At 48.4% G+C, this 10964-nt stretch overlaps 1 protein-coding gene across 4 annotated transcripts in view; it reads right to left on the bottom strand.

The window, feature by feature from the left end:
- Positions 1 to 7364: 7364 nt before the first annotated feature.
- Positions 7365 to 10964, bottom strand: part of ANKRD31 (ankyrin repeat domain 31) — a 173643-nt gene continuing 170043 nt past the window's right edge. For all 4 annotated transcript variants that reach the window (XM_062212573.1, XM_062212577.1, XM_062212575.1 and 1 more), the window contains one exon: positions 7365 to 7664. In XM_062212573.1, the coding sequence (XP_062068557.1) occupies positions 7519 to 7664 (146 nt within the window). In that variant the 3' untranslated portion in view covers positions 7365 to 7518. The remainder of the gene's footprint in view (positions 7665 to 10964) is intronic.

Here is a 10964-nt window from a genome sequence, read left to right as displayed (position 1 = left end):
AGTCCACCAGCCTCACGCGCCCTGCGCTGTCGCCGCCTCCGCGCTCTGCGGGTGCCGCTGTCCCTCGCCCGGGCCCCCGTGACGCGGAGGAGGGAGGAGCCGCGGCGGGGCAGAGTGGCCTCTCGGTGCGGGCAGTGGCCGAGCTCGGGGCTCCGGGCAGGTCCAAGCCGACTCGGTCCGGCGCCTCACCAGCCTCCCGCCCCAGGGCCAGGGCCTCCCTTCCCGGCCCCGAGGGCTCCAGGCACGTGGGTCTCGGTGGGTCACGAACCCCCTTTGTCAGGGAGTCTGCGGGACTCCTGGTCAGGCAGGACCTAGGACCCAGCTCCCAGAGGTCCCAGAGAGGGGGCGTCGCGGGGCACCTGCACCCTCTACTCCCCGTACCCGGGGCTCTGAGCCGACGCCGCCTCGCCCGGGGAGGTGCGCCGGTCAGCTTGCGTCTCAGACTGACCGGAGCTGGACCCTCGCCCCCACCTCCCCAGAGGGGCCGCTGCTTGCCGGAAGAGCCCTTAGGGTCATATGGCTGACCCTCTGCAGGTCTCCCTGGCCCGCACCCAGGCTGGGCACTGTTCTGGGCAAGGTAAGAGCGTGGGCGCTCTGCACTGTCTCCAAGCCTCTGGCCCCAGGAGGGAGGTGCTGTTTTCACTCGGGTCTCCCCAAGAGGGAGGCTGGCAGTCGGCCCGGGGCCCACCTGCTGGCCCCGCTCTGAGCCACTCAGGAGGCTGAGGCCCCCAGGATTGGACCGTGACCACGCTCAGCCACGGCTCAGACCACAGAACTCCCAGTCACCTCCAGGCAAGCGTGCCCGGCCAGTTTTGCTTTGAAAACACCCTATCAAAGCGGGTATCGGGTCACTGGCTGCCCTGTGCCCAACTCCGGATCAGCCACTTTGTCCTAAAGCAAACCGTCTCAGCGCGGGACCTGAAACACTCCGCAGCATCGGGTTGTGAACTCCGCACCCTGTTGCCCTCAGTCCACACCGGCGCTGCCGCCCCCAATACGTGCCTGCGCAGCCCCCCAGGTCCAAGGGAAGTCAGGGTACACACACGTTCACAGCCAAGGCGAGAGCACTCCAAGGGGGCAAGCTCGAGGAGGTGGCTGGTGCTCGTGCGCGGCCCGGTCCACACAGCGTAACCCTGCTCAGGGCCGTGACCCGGGCGGAGCAAGCCGGCTTTTCCAGGCTTCTCACCCAGCGGGCTGGCTAGCTGGAAAAGAACGCAGGGTGGGGGACTGAGCTGGCTTAAGAGCACAGGGACCTGAGAGTCCCTTGGGGGTGGGGGTGGGGAGTGTCCGATCTGCTTTCAGGCAAAGAGCTAAAATGGCCCCAGGCTTCTGTTCTGGCCTTGTCACATATATGTCAAAGGATGGATAAGCAGCGTCTCCCAGGGCCCCGTCCCCCCGTGGGCAACTGACCACGGTCCTGGCTGTCTCTCTGGCTGCTGGCTGAGGGGTCTCTCCACGCAGGCCTGTAGTAGCAGAGCCATGGGCGCCGTGAGCGGAGCTGGAAGAAAGATGGGGACAGGGATACTGCTGAGACGGAGAGTTAACCAGCCCTGAGAGCCTACCCTGGTTATGAAGTAGCGTGATCTCCTCACTGCTTAGGCCGTTCTGAGCAGGATTTTGTTGTAGCTGAAAACACTTTAACTGCTGTTTTTTCAGCATCCACTGTGTTCAAGATACATACTTTAAAATTATAGTTATGAGAGGCAGAGAGGGGACGATGAGCGGCCCACACATACACACATACCTCCTAAATGCCTACGACATCTGGGACTAGGCTGGGCTGGGGTCAAGGCCCGGAGCAGGGAACTCAGCCCAGGCCTCTCACCTGCGGGACCCCAGTGTGCTGAGCCACCCTGCTGCCTCCCGGGGTCTGCACTGGCAGGAAGCTGGAGTCAGGAGCCGGAGCTGCAGCTCACACCCAGCACTGTGATGTGGGATGCTGGTGTTGCAACTGAGGCTAAATGCCTGCTCTCAAGTTTTATGGAAAACATAGTGTAAAACCCAGGAGCTCTGTAAGTTCTTCAGATCCCTGGGGAGATAAGCAGTGAGAAGCAAACCAATACTGCCAGGAAGTAAACAACATGAGACTGCCCTGGTCTGAGACAGCAGTGCAGGAGGTCACATATTTGTATGAGGAAAGGCCTCAAAGAATACGAGAACACAGATGAGCAGGGGTGGTAGAAGCAGAGTACACAAATGCCGGGGAGTGAGGGATTAGTGACCCCAGTTTGGTGCTGGCATTGTAGTACAGTGCGTTGAGCTGCCACTTGGGACACCTCCAACCCATACCTGAGTGCCTGAGATTGAATCCCACCTCTGCTCCTTCCACTCCAGCAGACCTGGTAATGCATCTGGAAAAGCAGCAGATGATGGCCCAAGTCCTTGGGTCACTGCCCTGTGAGCTCCTGGCTTCCGCCTGCCTGTTGTGGGCATTGGTGGAGTAAACCAGAGGATGGGAAACCTCCGTTTTTCACTGTCTATCTGCCTTTCAAATAAAAGGAACATAATAAGTTTAAAATGGTAAACATTAAATAAATGTTGAACATAAATAAATAAAGCCTTGAATCATCTAGCAACGCCTCCGACTGCCCAGGGCCTCAGAAGGCTGACACGGGGTAAGGCAGCTCTGTCAACTCTGGCTGGAGTAGATCCTCGTGCTGGCTGGTTTGGCCAGGGCTCAGGGCACTCAAGGGCGAAGAGTGTTATTTCAGTCATTGGCTGGTACAGTAAGTGGGCTTTGAAAATGAAGACTTTGATCACTAAAATAGAAACTTTGAGTTGCAAGATCTCTTACACTATAAACTTGAAATGCATGCCTTTTGTAAATTGTAATCACTAAACCTTTTAAAATTATTCTTTTGAAAATATTTGGGGTTTTTTTTTTTTTAAGATTTATTTATTTGAAAGGCAGAGTTACAGAGAGAGAAGGAGAGAGAGATTAATCTTCCATCCACTGGTTCACTCCCCAAATGACCAGGGCTTGGTTAGGCTGAAGCCAAGGGCCTGGAAATCCATCAAGGTTTCCCATGTGTGTGGCTGGGGCCCAAGTACTTGGGCCATCTTCTGCTGCTTTCCCAGGTGCATTAGCAGGGAGCTGGATCAGAAGTGGAACAGATAAGACATCCATATGGGATGCTGGCATTGCAGGCAGCAGCTTAACCTGCTGTGCCACAAGGCTGGCCTCCAAAATATTTAGTTTTTTAGTTAAAAAGAAATATATACTATAATTTTAAGTTAGAAGTAAACTGCCCAAGTACCTTCCACTCTCTCTGGTCCAGCTCCCTAAGGGACAGGCACTACAACCAGCTGCATCTGCAACATTCTTGACCTTCCCATAAACACCCCAATCCCATCCCAGAACAAACAGAAATTGGTATTTGCACAAGTATCCATGTAAAAGTGTGCATTATCTAACACGTGCTTATCCTGTGGACTTGAATGGCAACTGCCGAAGCGAAGCCAAGTCAGCTGATTCCCAGGGGATGGGGCCTTCCAAGACCCCTCAGCTTCGGCCTGGAATCATCAGCTGTAAGGGCACCAAGGGAAGAAAGACCGGCAGCACCACTGCTTGCCTTTCCCTGCAGTCCGACTACATTCAATGTGGATGCAACATATTTAAAATTTTTATCAGAATAGAAAGAATGCACACAGTTCCAATTTCAACATTTGCCAAGGAAACCACATCTTTCTCTTCCCCAGTTCCATAAATTATTTTCTCAGAGGCAACTGTGAATTGCGAATAAATCTGTACTGTTTTAGCCAGATTCAGGGGCCAGCTCTGTGGCACGGCAGGTAAAGACGCCACCTGTGACGCTGGTATCCCATATGGTCACCAGTTCAAGTCCTGGCTGCTCCACTTCTGATCCAGCTCCCTGCTAATGGCCTGGGAAAAGCAGTGGAAGATGGCCCACTGCCATCACAAAACCAGAACTTTCATAAAATATTGTTCAACAATTCACATTTTTCACTTGTTTACATAGTCAGTACATATATTCCCAAATGGCTCATATTTTAAACATTTTTCTTAAATAATAATAAAGCCAAATATCCCATGTAGTGGTTAAGAATTTAAAAATAGCCTAGAAAAGTTATAATGAAATGGTAAGTTCTCAAACACTACAACATGTAGGGTTAGTCTTTCTGAACATTTCCATCGGACTCTTAAAGAAAGAAAAATAAAATAATCAAATGAGTCTTTTGACTTCCATTAATAGGCAAGTCTTTCCAGGTGCTTTCTTCTCATATATTAAAAAACATTTTTGTCTAAATAGAAAAAACACATAGTTCCAATTTCAAAATTGGAGATTTTTCCAATTTAAAAGTTCACACAGTCAGAAGTGCACCTTCCTTTCCCTGCTGTTGCCCAGCTCTGTAATTTACACTTTCTTACATATATTCTAAAGGTGTTTCTGAATATTTGTGTACTCAGCTTTTTGTTACTACAAGTAAAATATCTGATAGGTGCTAAGGTTTATTTTTGCTCACAGTTTTGGAGGTTCAAGTCCGAGATCAGGTGGCCCCACTGGTCTGGCATCTGATGAGGGTGGTGGGCGATGGACCACATGGGGAGGCTCACCTGGTGTGCCAGGAAGTGGAGAGAGGAAGCACTCTTTCTACCTTCTAGGTAGGTTCTCCTTATAAAGTAACCACGATTCTATCATAGAGGCCCCACCCCAACAAGCTAATTAACTTCCAGCCTCAACCTATGAAGGTAGACTCTGGTCTTCAGGGAACACCCAAGTTGGTATCCAATCCTTAACAGAAGTCTATATGTTGAAAATAAAAACATGTTACCATTAAGACTACATATTATATATCTGTAATTTTTACATATGAATGATGGAAGAAAGTTAGACCTAATGAAAGAATCTTGGAAAAACAAAGGAAACCAGTGCGAGGGGGATTTATTATGGTTCACAAAGCATGCCTCTCTCAAACTGAATCAACCTTTGGCGAGAGTTAATGTATACAGGGCCGGCGCTGTGGCTCACTTGGTTAATCCTCCACCTGTGGCGCCGGCATCCCATATGGCTGCCGGTTCTAGTCCCGGTTGCTCCTCTTCCAGTCCAGCTCTCTGCTGTGGCCTGGGAAGGCAGTGGAGGATGGCCCAAGTGCTTGGGCCCCTGTACCTGCATGGGAGACCAGGAGGAGGCACCTGGCTCCTGGCTTCAGATGGGCGTAGCTCCAGCCGTAGCGGCCATTTGGGGAAAGGAAGACCTTTCTGTCTCTCTCTCTCACTAATTCTGTCAAATAAAAAAAACAGTTAATGTATACAGTTGTGGTTTTCTTTCTTTCTTTGAGAGGTAGAGCTACAGACAGAAAGAGGGAAAGTCAAGAGATAAAGGTCTTCCATCCACTGGTTCACTTCCCAAATGGCCACAATAGCCAGAGCTGGGCAGGTGCCTCCTCCAGGTATCCCATGCGATGCAGAGGCCCAAGCACCCAGGCCATCTTGCACTGCTTCTCCAGGCCTAGCAGAAAGCTGGATCGTAAGAGAAGCATCCAGAACTTGAACTAGCACCCATATGGGACACCAGCACCACAGGCAGAGGCTTAGCTTACTATGCCACAATGCCGGCCCCAAATTTATACAGTTCTGATTGTTAAGTTGTCTATGTTTAATAGAAAATACTTAACTGGCACCCCAGTTCTGTTAAGTGTTACCTTATAACAACATGATTTACATTTAACACTTAGATGTTTTAATAAGATTTTATCAAATGTGATGTTATGATAAAATGTTTTAATGCAAACTATTTAATGTATATCTTAATAATTACACAAACCTGACTTGTGATTTCTACCTAATGTGATAAGTAATGGCTCATCGTTTAACTGGTTATAAACTTGAGTATATTTCTGGGGTAAAAAAAGAAAGTATTCTAAAACCAACATCATGTTTCCCTTGCCCCCACCAAATTCTGAGACTTGCTTACTTCCATTACAATCTTACTTCTCAATCCAAATGAGGAAGAAGGGCTAGGACAAAACCATAGTCAGAAAGCTTACCAGGATACTTTAAAAAGCATATGGAAAATGGAATAAAAATATGCACTTATTTTGGTGCAAAGAAACTTCGAAATTCATGTATATAGTTTTTTTGTAAATATGCAATTTCCAGGAAAATTTTGAAGACCTCTGTATGAATGGATTTCAAAAATTTTTTGAATAATTTTTTATTTTGATAGCAACAGAGAAATAAAGATCCTTCATCTGCTGTTTCAGGCCCCAAATGCCCACAACAACTGGACCTGAGCAGGCTGAAGTCAGGAGCCCAGAACTCCATCCAGATCTCCCACATGGGTTGGAGGGCCCTAAGGACTGATCCATCATCTCCCAGGGTGCACATCAGCAGGAAACCGGATCGGAGGCAGAGCTGAGACTGGGACCCACGTACCCTGATATGGGATGCAGGCATCCCAAGCAGTGTCATAACTGCTGAGCTACCACACCCATCCCTAAAATTATCTTTTAATTCTATTTTTCCATAAACTGTTGAAGTAGCCTTATATTTGGGAGTCTGGGGTAATGTAACATATGCAAAGAATTGGGACCAGCACTGTGGCGCAGCAGGTTAACATCCTGGCCTGAAATGCCAGCACCCCGTATGGGCGCTAGTTTGAGACCCGGCTGCTCCACTTCTGATCCAGCTCTCTGCTGTGGCCTGGCAAAGCAGTAGAAGATGGCCCAAGTGCTTGGACCCCTGCACCCACGTGGGAGTCACAGAAGAAGCTCCTGGCTCCTGGCTTCGGATTGGTGCAGCTCTGGCTGTTGCAGCCAAATGGGGAGTGAACCAGCAGATGGAAGACCTCTCTCTCTCTGCCTCTCCTCTCTCTCTGTAACTCTTTCAAATAAATATATAAATCTTTTTTTTTTAAAGAATTAACTTTCTTCTTAGCAAAGTATTAAAACACTTGCCTGGAAAAATTATGAAGCTCTTGAATGTTTCTCTTCAAAAAATCTTCAACACAATGAAGCACTAGTTAAAAGTGAAATCAATGCAACTTAAAATAACGTCTACGTCCATGCTGGATTTATTCTTTCTGCTAATACTTAGCTGCCATCCTACTGACATGAAATTTCTGAAACTCAGGAAATCTCATTTTTATTTCAAGATAAATTTTGAAGCAAGTAGAGAAGGTAACAGGAATTCAGGTTTCTTGTTTGAAGTGAATTTCCCCGGATCTTTCTGGGACCACACAGCGGCCTGTAACTATCCTTGCTGCCCATAAGGACGACTGATCTTTAAATAAAGGTAAAGACTGAAAGGTCAGTTTTAGGTTTGTGAGTAAAAGAAATCCAGGAAGTTAACATGAGCTAGTGTGAAAATGGCTTTATTTCAACAAGGAAAAAGCATTGTGCTTTCTGCAGTAGATGAAGTTATACTTTTCCTTACACCAGTAAACACACATCCTACCAGTCATCTATGTTAAAATACGCCCACCAGGCAACGTAAGATAAAATACGAATGTTGGTTAGTAATGTGAACAGACAATAAATGGCTAAGAAAACAAGGCTTTAAAATGTTAGTTCTTCACATTCTGCATAGAACTTCCAGTGCTGATCCATTATATGGCATGGGAGAAATTCTTGATCACTGATCAGCAATATTTCATTTATTTGTAGATAACAGGGGATGCTTTCTGTTGACTCTCTGGAAGTTCCTGTTTAATAAAAGTATCAACAAGTTAAAAAGTGCCTTTAAATCCAAGATTACATTTCGTCATTACAAACCATAGAATCCAGCGCAGGCTGTGTGAGAACACACATGGGAGAGCCTGTAATTTAAGGTACTGGTAGGACGGCAAGGCCCAAGTCTCAGACACATACACCATCACCCCTACCACCTTGGAACTGCCACACATGAGCTCACGGGCACCCATGCCTGTGACACAGCCAGCTGTGCAATGAGGGGGCGCTGGGGATCACACCAAGGCTAGGCTCACAGGAATAAAGGCCTTCCCCCAACGCCAGTCCCAACTACAGTGCTTTTAATAGATGAACTTCATCTGATGGCTTTTTATTTTTATTTCATTATTTTTAAAGTCTTTTTTTTTAAATATTTATTTTGTTTATTTGAAAGCCAGAGTTACAGAGAGAGACAAGGGGCAAGACAGAAAGAGAGAGCGAGCTTCCACTTGCTAGTTCACTCTCCAAATGGCCACAACGGCCAGGGCTGGGCCAGGCTGAAGCCAGGAGCCAGGAACTCCATTCAGGTCTCCCTGTGGGTGGCAGGGACCCAGGTACTCGGGCCGTCCTCCCCTGTACCACAACCCAGGTGCCTCAGCAGGAGGCTGCGTATGAAACCGGCGGTGGCTTAGCCTGCTGCACTCAACACAGACTCCAAACTCAATCTGCTTTCACAAGAAACCATCACTATGCTGCTCACACACAGAGCATCATCTAGCAAAGCACTGAATGGTAGGAAGGAAGGAAGGCCCCTGCCCGTTTTCCCAATCCATTTCCTGAAAACAGAGTGGCCAAACGTGGGGTGCTTGAGTGTCAAGACCAACGGCTGTTCAGAAACAGCATTCTAACTTTCACTGGCCTAGTGACTCCCAGAAGTGCAGTTTTCAGTACAGCAACACTAACGTTAGACCCTTCCCCCCTTAGCCTTACTAATCCTTCTTCTTTGTCAAACAAGAAACCAGCACCTGTATGAAGGCTGTCTGTCACATGGCTAAGCATGAGTGGGTATGGGTATTACTTCACCCTCTTAACTGGCGTTGCTTGGAGAAGAACCTGGGCTCTTTCCCATAGGGCTGCGATGATTTATCAGAGAGGGGCTATTTCAAGTGCACATTCTCTTTTTTTGGCAGGGCTCACTTTATTACTAAAGTCTTAGGCCTTTCTCATCAGGTTAGCTATGACACGTGGCTGGCATAGCTGCAAGACTGATTGTGGTTGATATTCTAGCTGTTAGCCTTTGCCATGGCTTCTCTAAGTGACAAGGGTATGGCGGCCAAACACCCACGCCAGCTCCACTCAAGTTCCTCGGTAGTGGAAGTGACGGGGACAGGCAGAGAGGTGGCGAGGGAGAAGGGCAGAGAGCGTGCAGCCTTCCTTACCAATTCAACATAGCGGCTGCAGGCTCGGTCACCCTCTCCCCATCACGCACCAGACCCTCACTTCCCCTCATGCCAAGACAGTGTGTACTGCAGGCCACATGGAAACATCAAGACCCCAAAATTCCAATAAACCTGGGACACAGGTGAATGTATGCAAGCCCCACAAACTCCACCCTCTATCCTATGAAAGGCGCATCCCAGCTCCAGTGGGGGCAGCCACTATTCCTTGCTCACAGAGACAGGTTGCCCTCACTCACGTGTACATGTGCATCCTTCCTTCCCATAAATCCTGCTTTCCTGCGCCTTTGCGTCTGCCTGGGATGCCTCCCCCCACACATGGCGGGACTTCCATGGGGACAAGGCTGTGGGAACAGGCTTCTCACTCCATGAAGCACAGCCTGAGACCACCCCCCAGTCTCTTACACAACAGCTTCCTTCCTGTAATAACCAGACCGGGGCAGTCGGGCAGGAAGAAAAGCACCCACCCCTGCAACACAACTGTCAGTGCCTCTGCCGGCAGCTCCATTAGTCTCCGCCCACCACGGCATCTCTACCCACGTACTTCCAGCCTGTGCTGCCCCGGCTGTTAAATTCACCTCTGGCTAACCACCACTTGCAGTTTTCTTTGTAGCTATTCACAAGAAAAAGCCCCACATATCTGGGGGTGGGGTCAACCAAACCCAACACACAATACAGAAAACCGAGCTGAACAGGAAAATCCCCACGAAACTAAATGTGAGAACACAGCAACTGATTTCAAATTCATGCTCCCAGTTTGAATTTTTATGTAGCTATCAAATTTCCAGAGCACTGCATTAAATACTTAGTTTGCCCCTGGACCCTGATGTCAGGAGGCTGGCTTCCTGCATCCCAGGCCAGGAGGCCCAGTTTTAGGTGCTCTGGGCAACTTCTCCGACTAGGCCGGGATTGTTCTATGGCATGATGGACGGTGCAGCACACAGACTTCCAGCGGACTGCCAGGACCCAGCATTCACCTCTTCCCTGTGACATGCACAGTGCCCTCTGGGGGGACTGTGGAGCAGGGTTCAGAAGTCTGGTGGGATATAGGCAGGGAGGCAGTGAGGAGGAGCCGAGGAGTCACTCACCCAAACTCCACCCCTTTCCGTGTTAATCCAACATGGCTGCAGGCTTGGTACATCCACTCCTGAGCCTCGCTTCCCATCATGCATCAGATGCCATGATGCCTCCTCATGCCAACATGTGTTCTGCAGCCACACATGCACCAGATGCTGTGAAACTCCTAGAGATGACATTTGCTGCAGACCCTGCCCTAAACCCTGCCCCATTCGACTACTCAACCAGGCCTCACCCTGGGCATCACCCCTGTGCCACACTCCCATCTACTATGTACCTGTCTTTAAATAAATCAAATGAATCTCACATTCCTGCTCTTTCTTATCTGTGCCTCTCATGCCTGTGGGCAAGAGCCTGAAACAAGCCCAGCAGAGGGGCCCCCTGTCTTGGGCCTGCGACAAACCCACTGTGTGTTCTTCTTAACTTGTTTTTCTCAAGTAACAAGTTGTTTTTCCAGTCTTACTTGGGACATGCAGATTTGAGTTCATATAAATCCTATCATTGTAGTTTTATCTGTATTTGAAGATGTGGGCCTTAAATTCTAAAATCAACATGTTTTTCTATTTTTTTTTCCTGTTAAGTCACCAACAATGCAAAACATTTTACTTAAAAACAGAGTTAAGGAAACAAAATGGAGTAGGTTTTGTCCATTTGTGATATGCTCTATACAATAGAAAAACAAAAATAATCAGATTTACTTGATGGCTCACTTCTGATTCACTCTTTTCACTTAACCCATTTTACCTCTCAACCTTGTCATTGATAAAACCAGCTCAGGAGCAACTGACTTAGGAGGCTCAC

This window comes from Lepus europaeus, chromosome 15 (assembly GCF_033115175.1).
Source record: "Lepus europaeus isolate LE1 chromosome 15, mLepTim1.pri, whole genome shotgun sequence".
Taxonomy (NCBI): domain Eukaryota; kingdom Metazoa; phylum Chordata; class Mammalia; order Lagomorpha; family Leporidae; genus Lepus; species Lepus europaeus.
The sequence above is the reverse complement of the archived record's forward strand: the minus strand, read 5'-3'. Positions and strand labels throughout refer to the sequence as shown.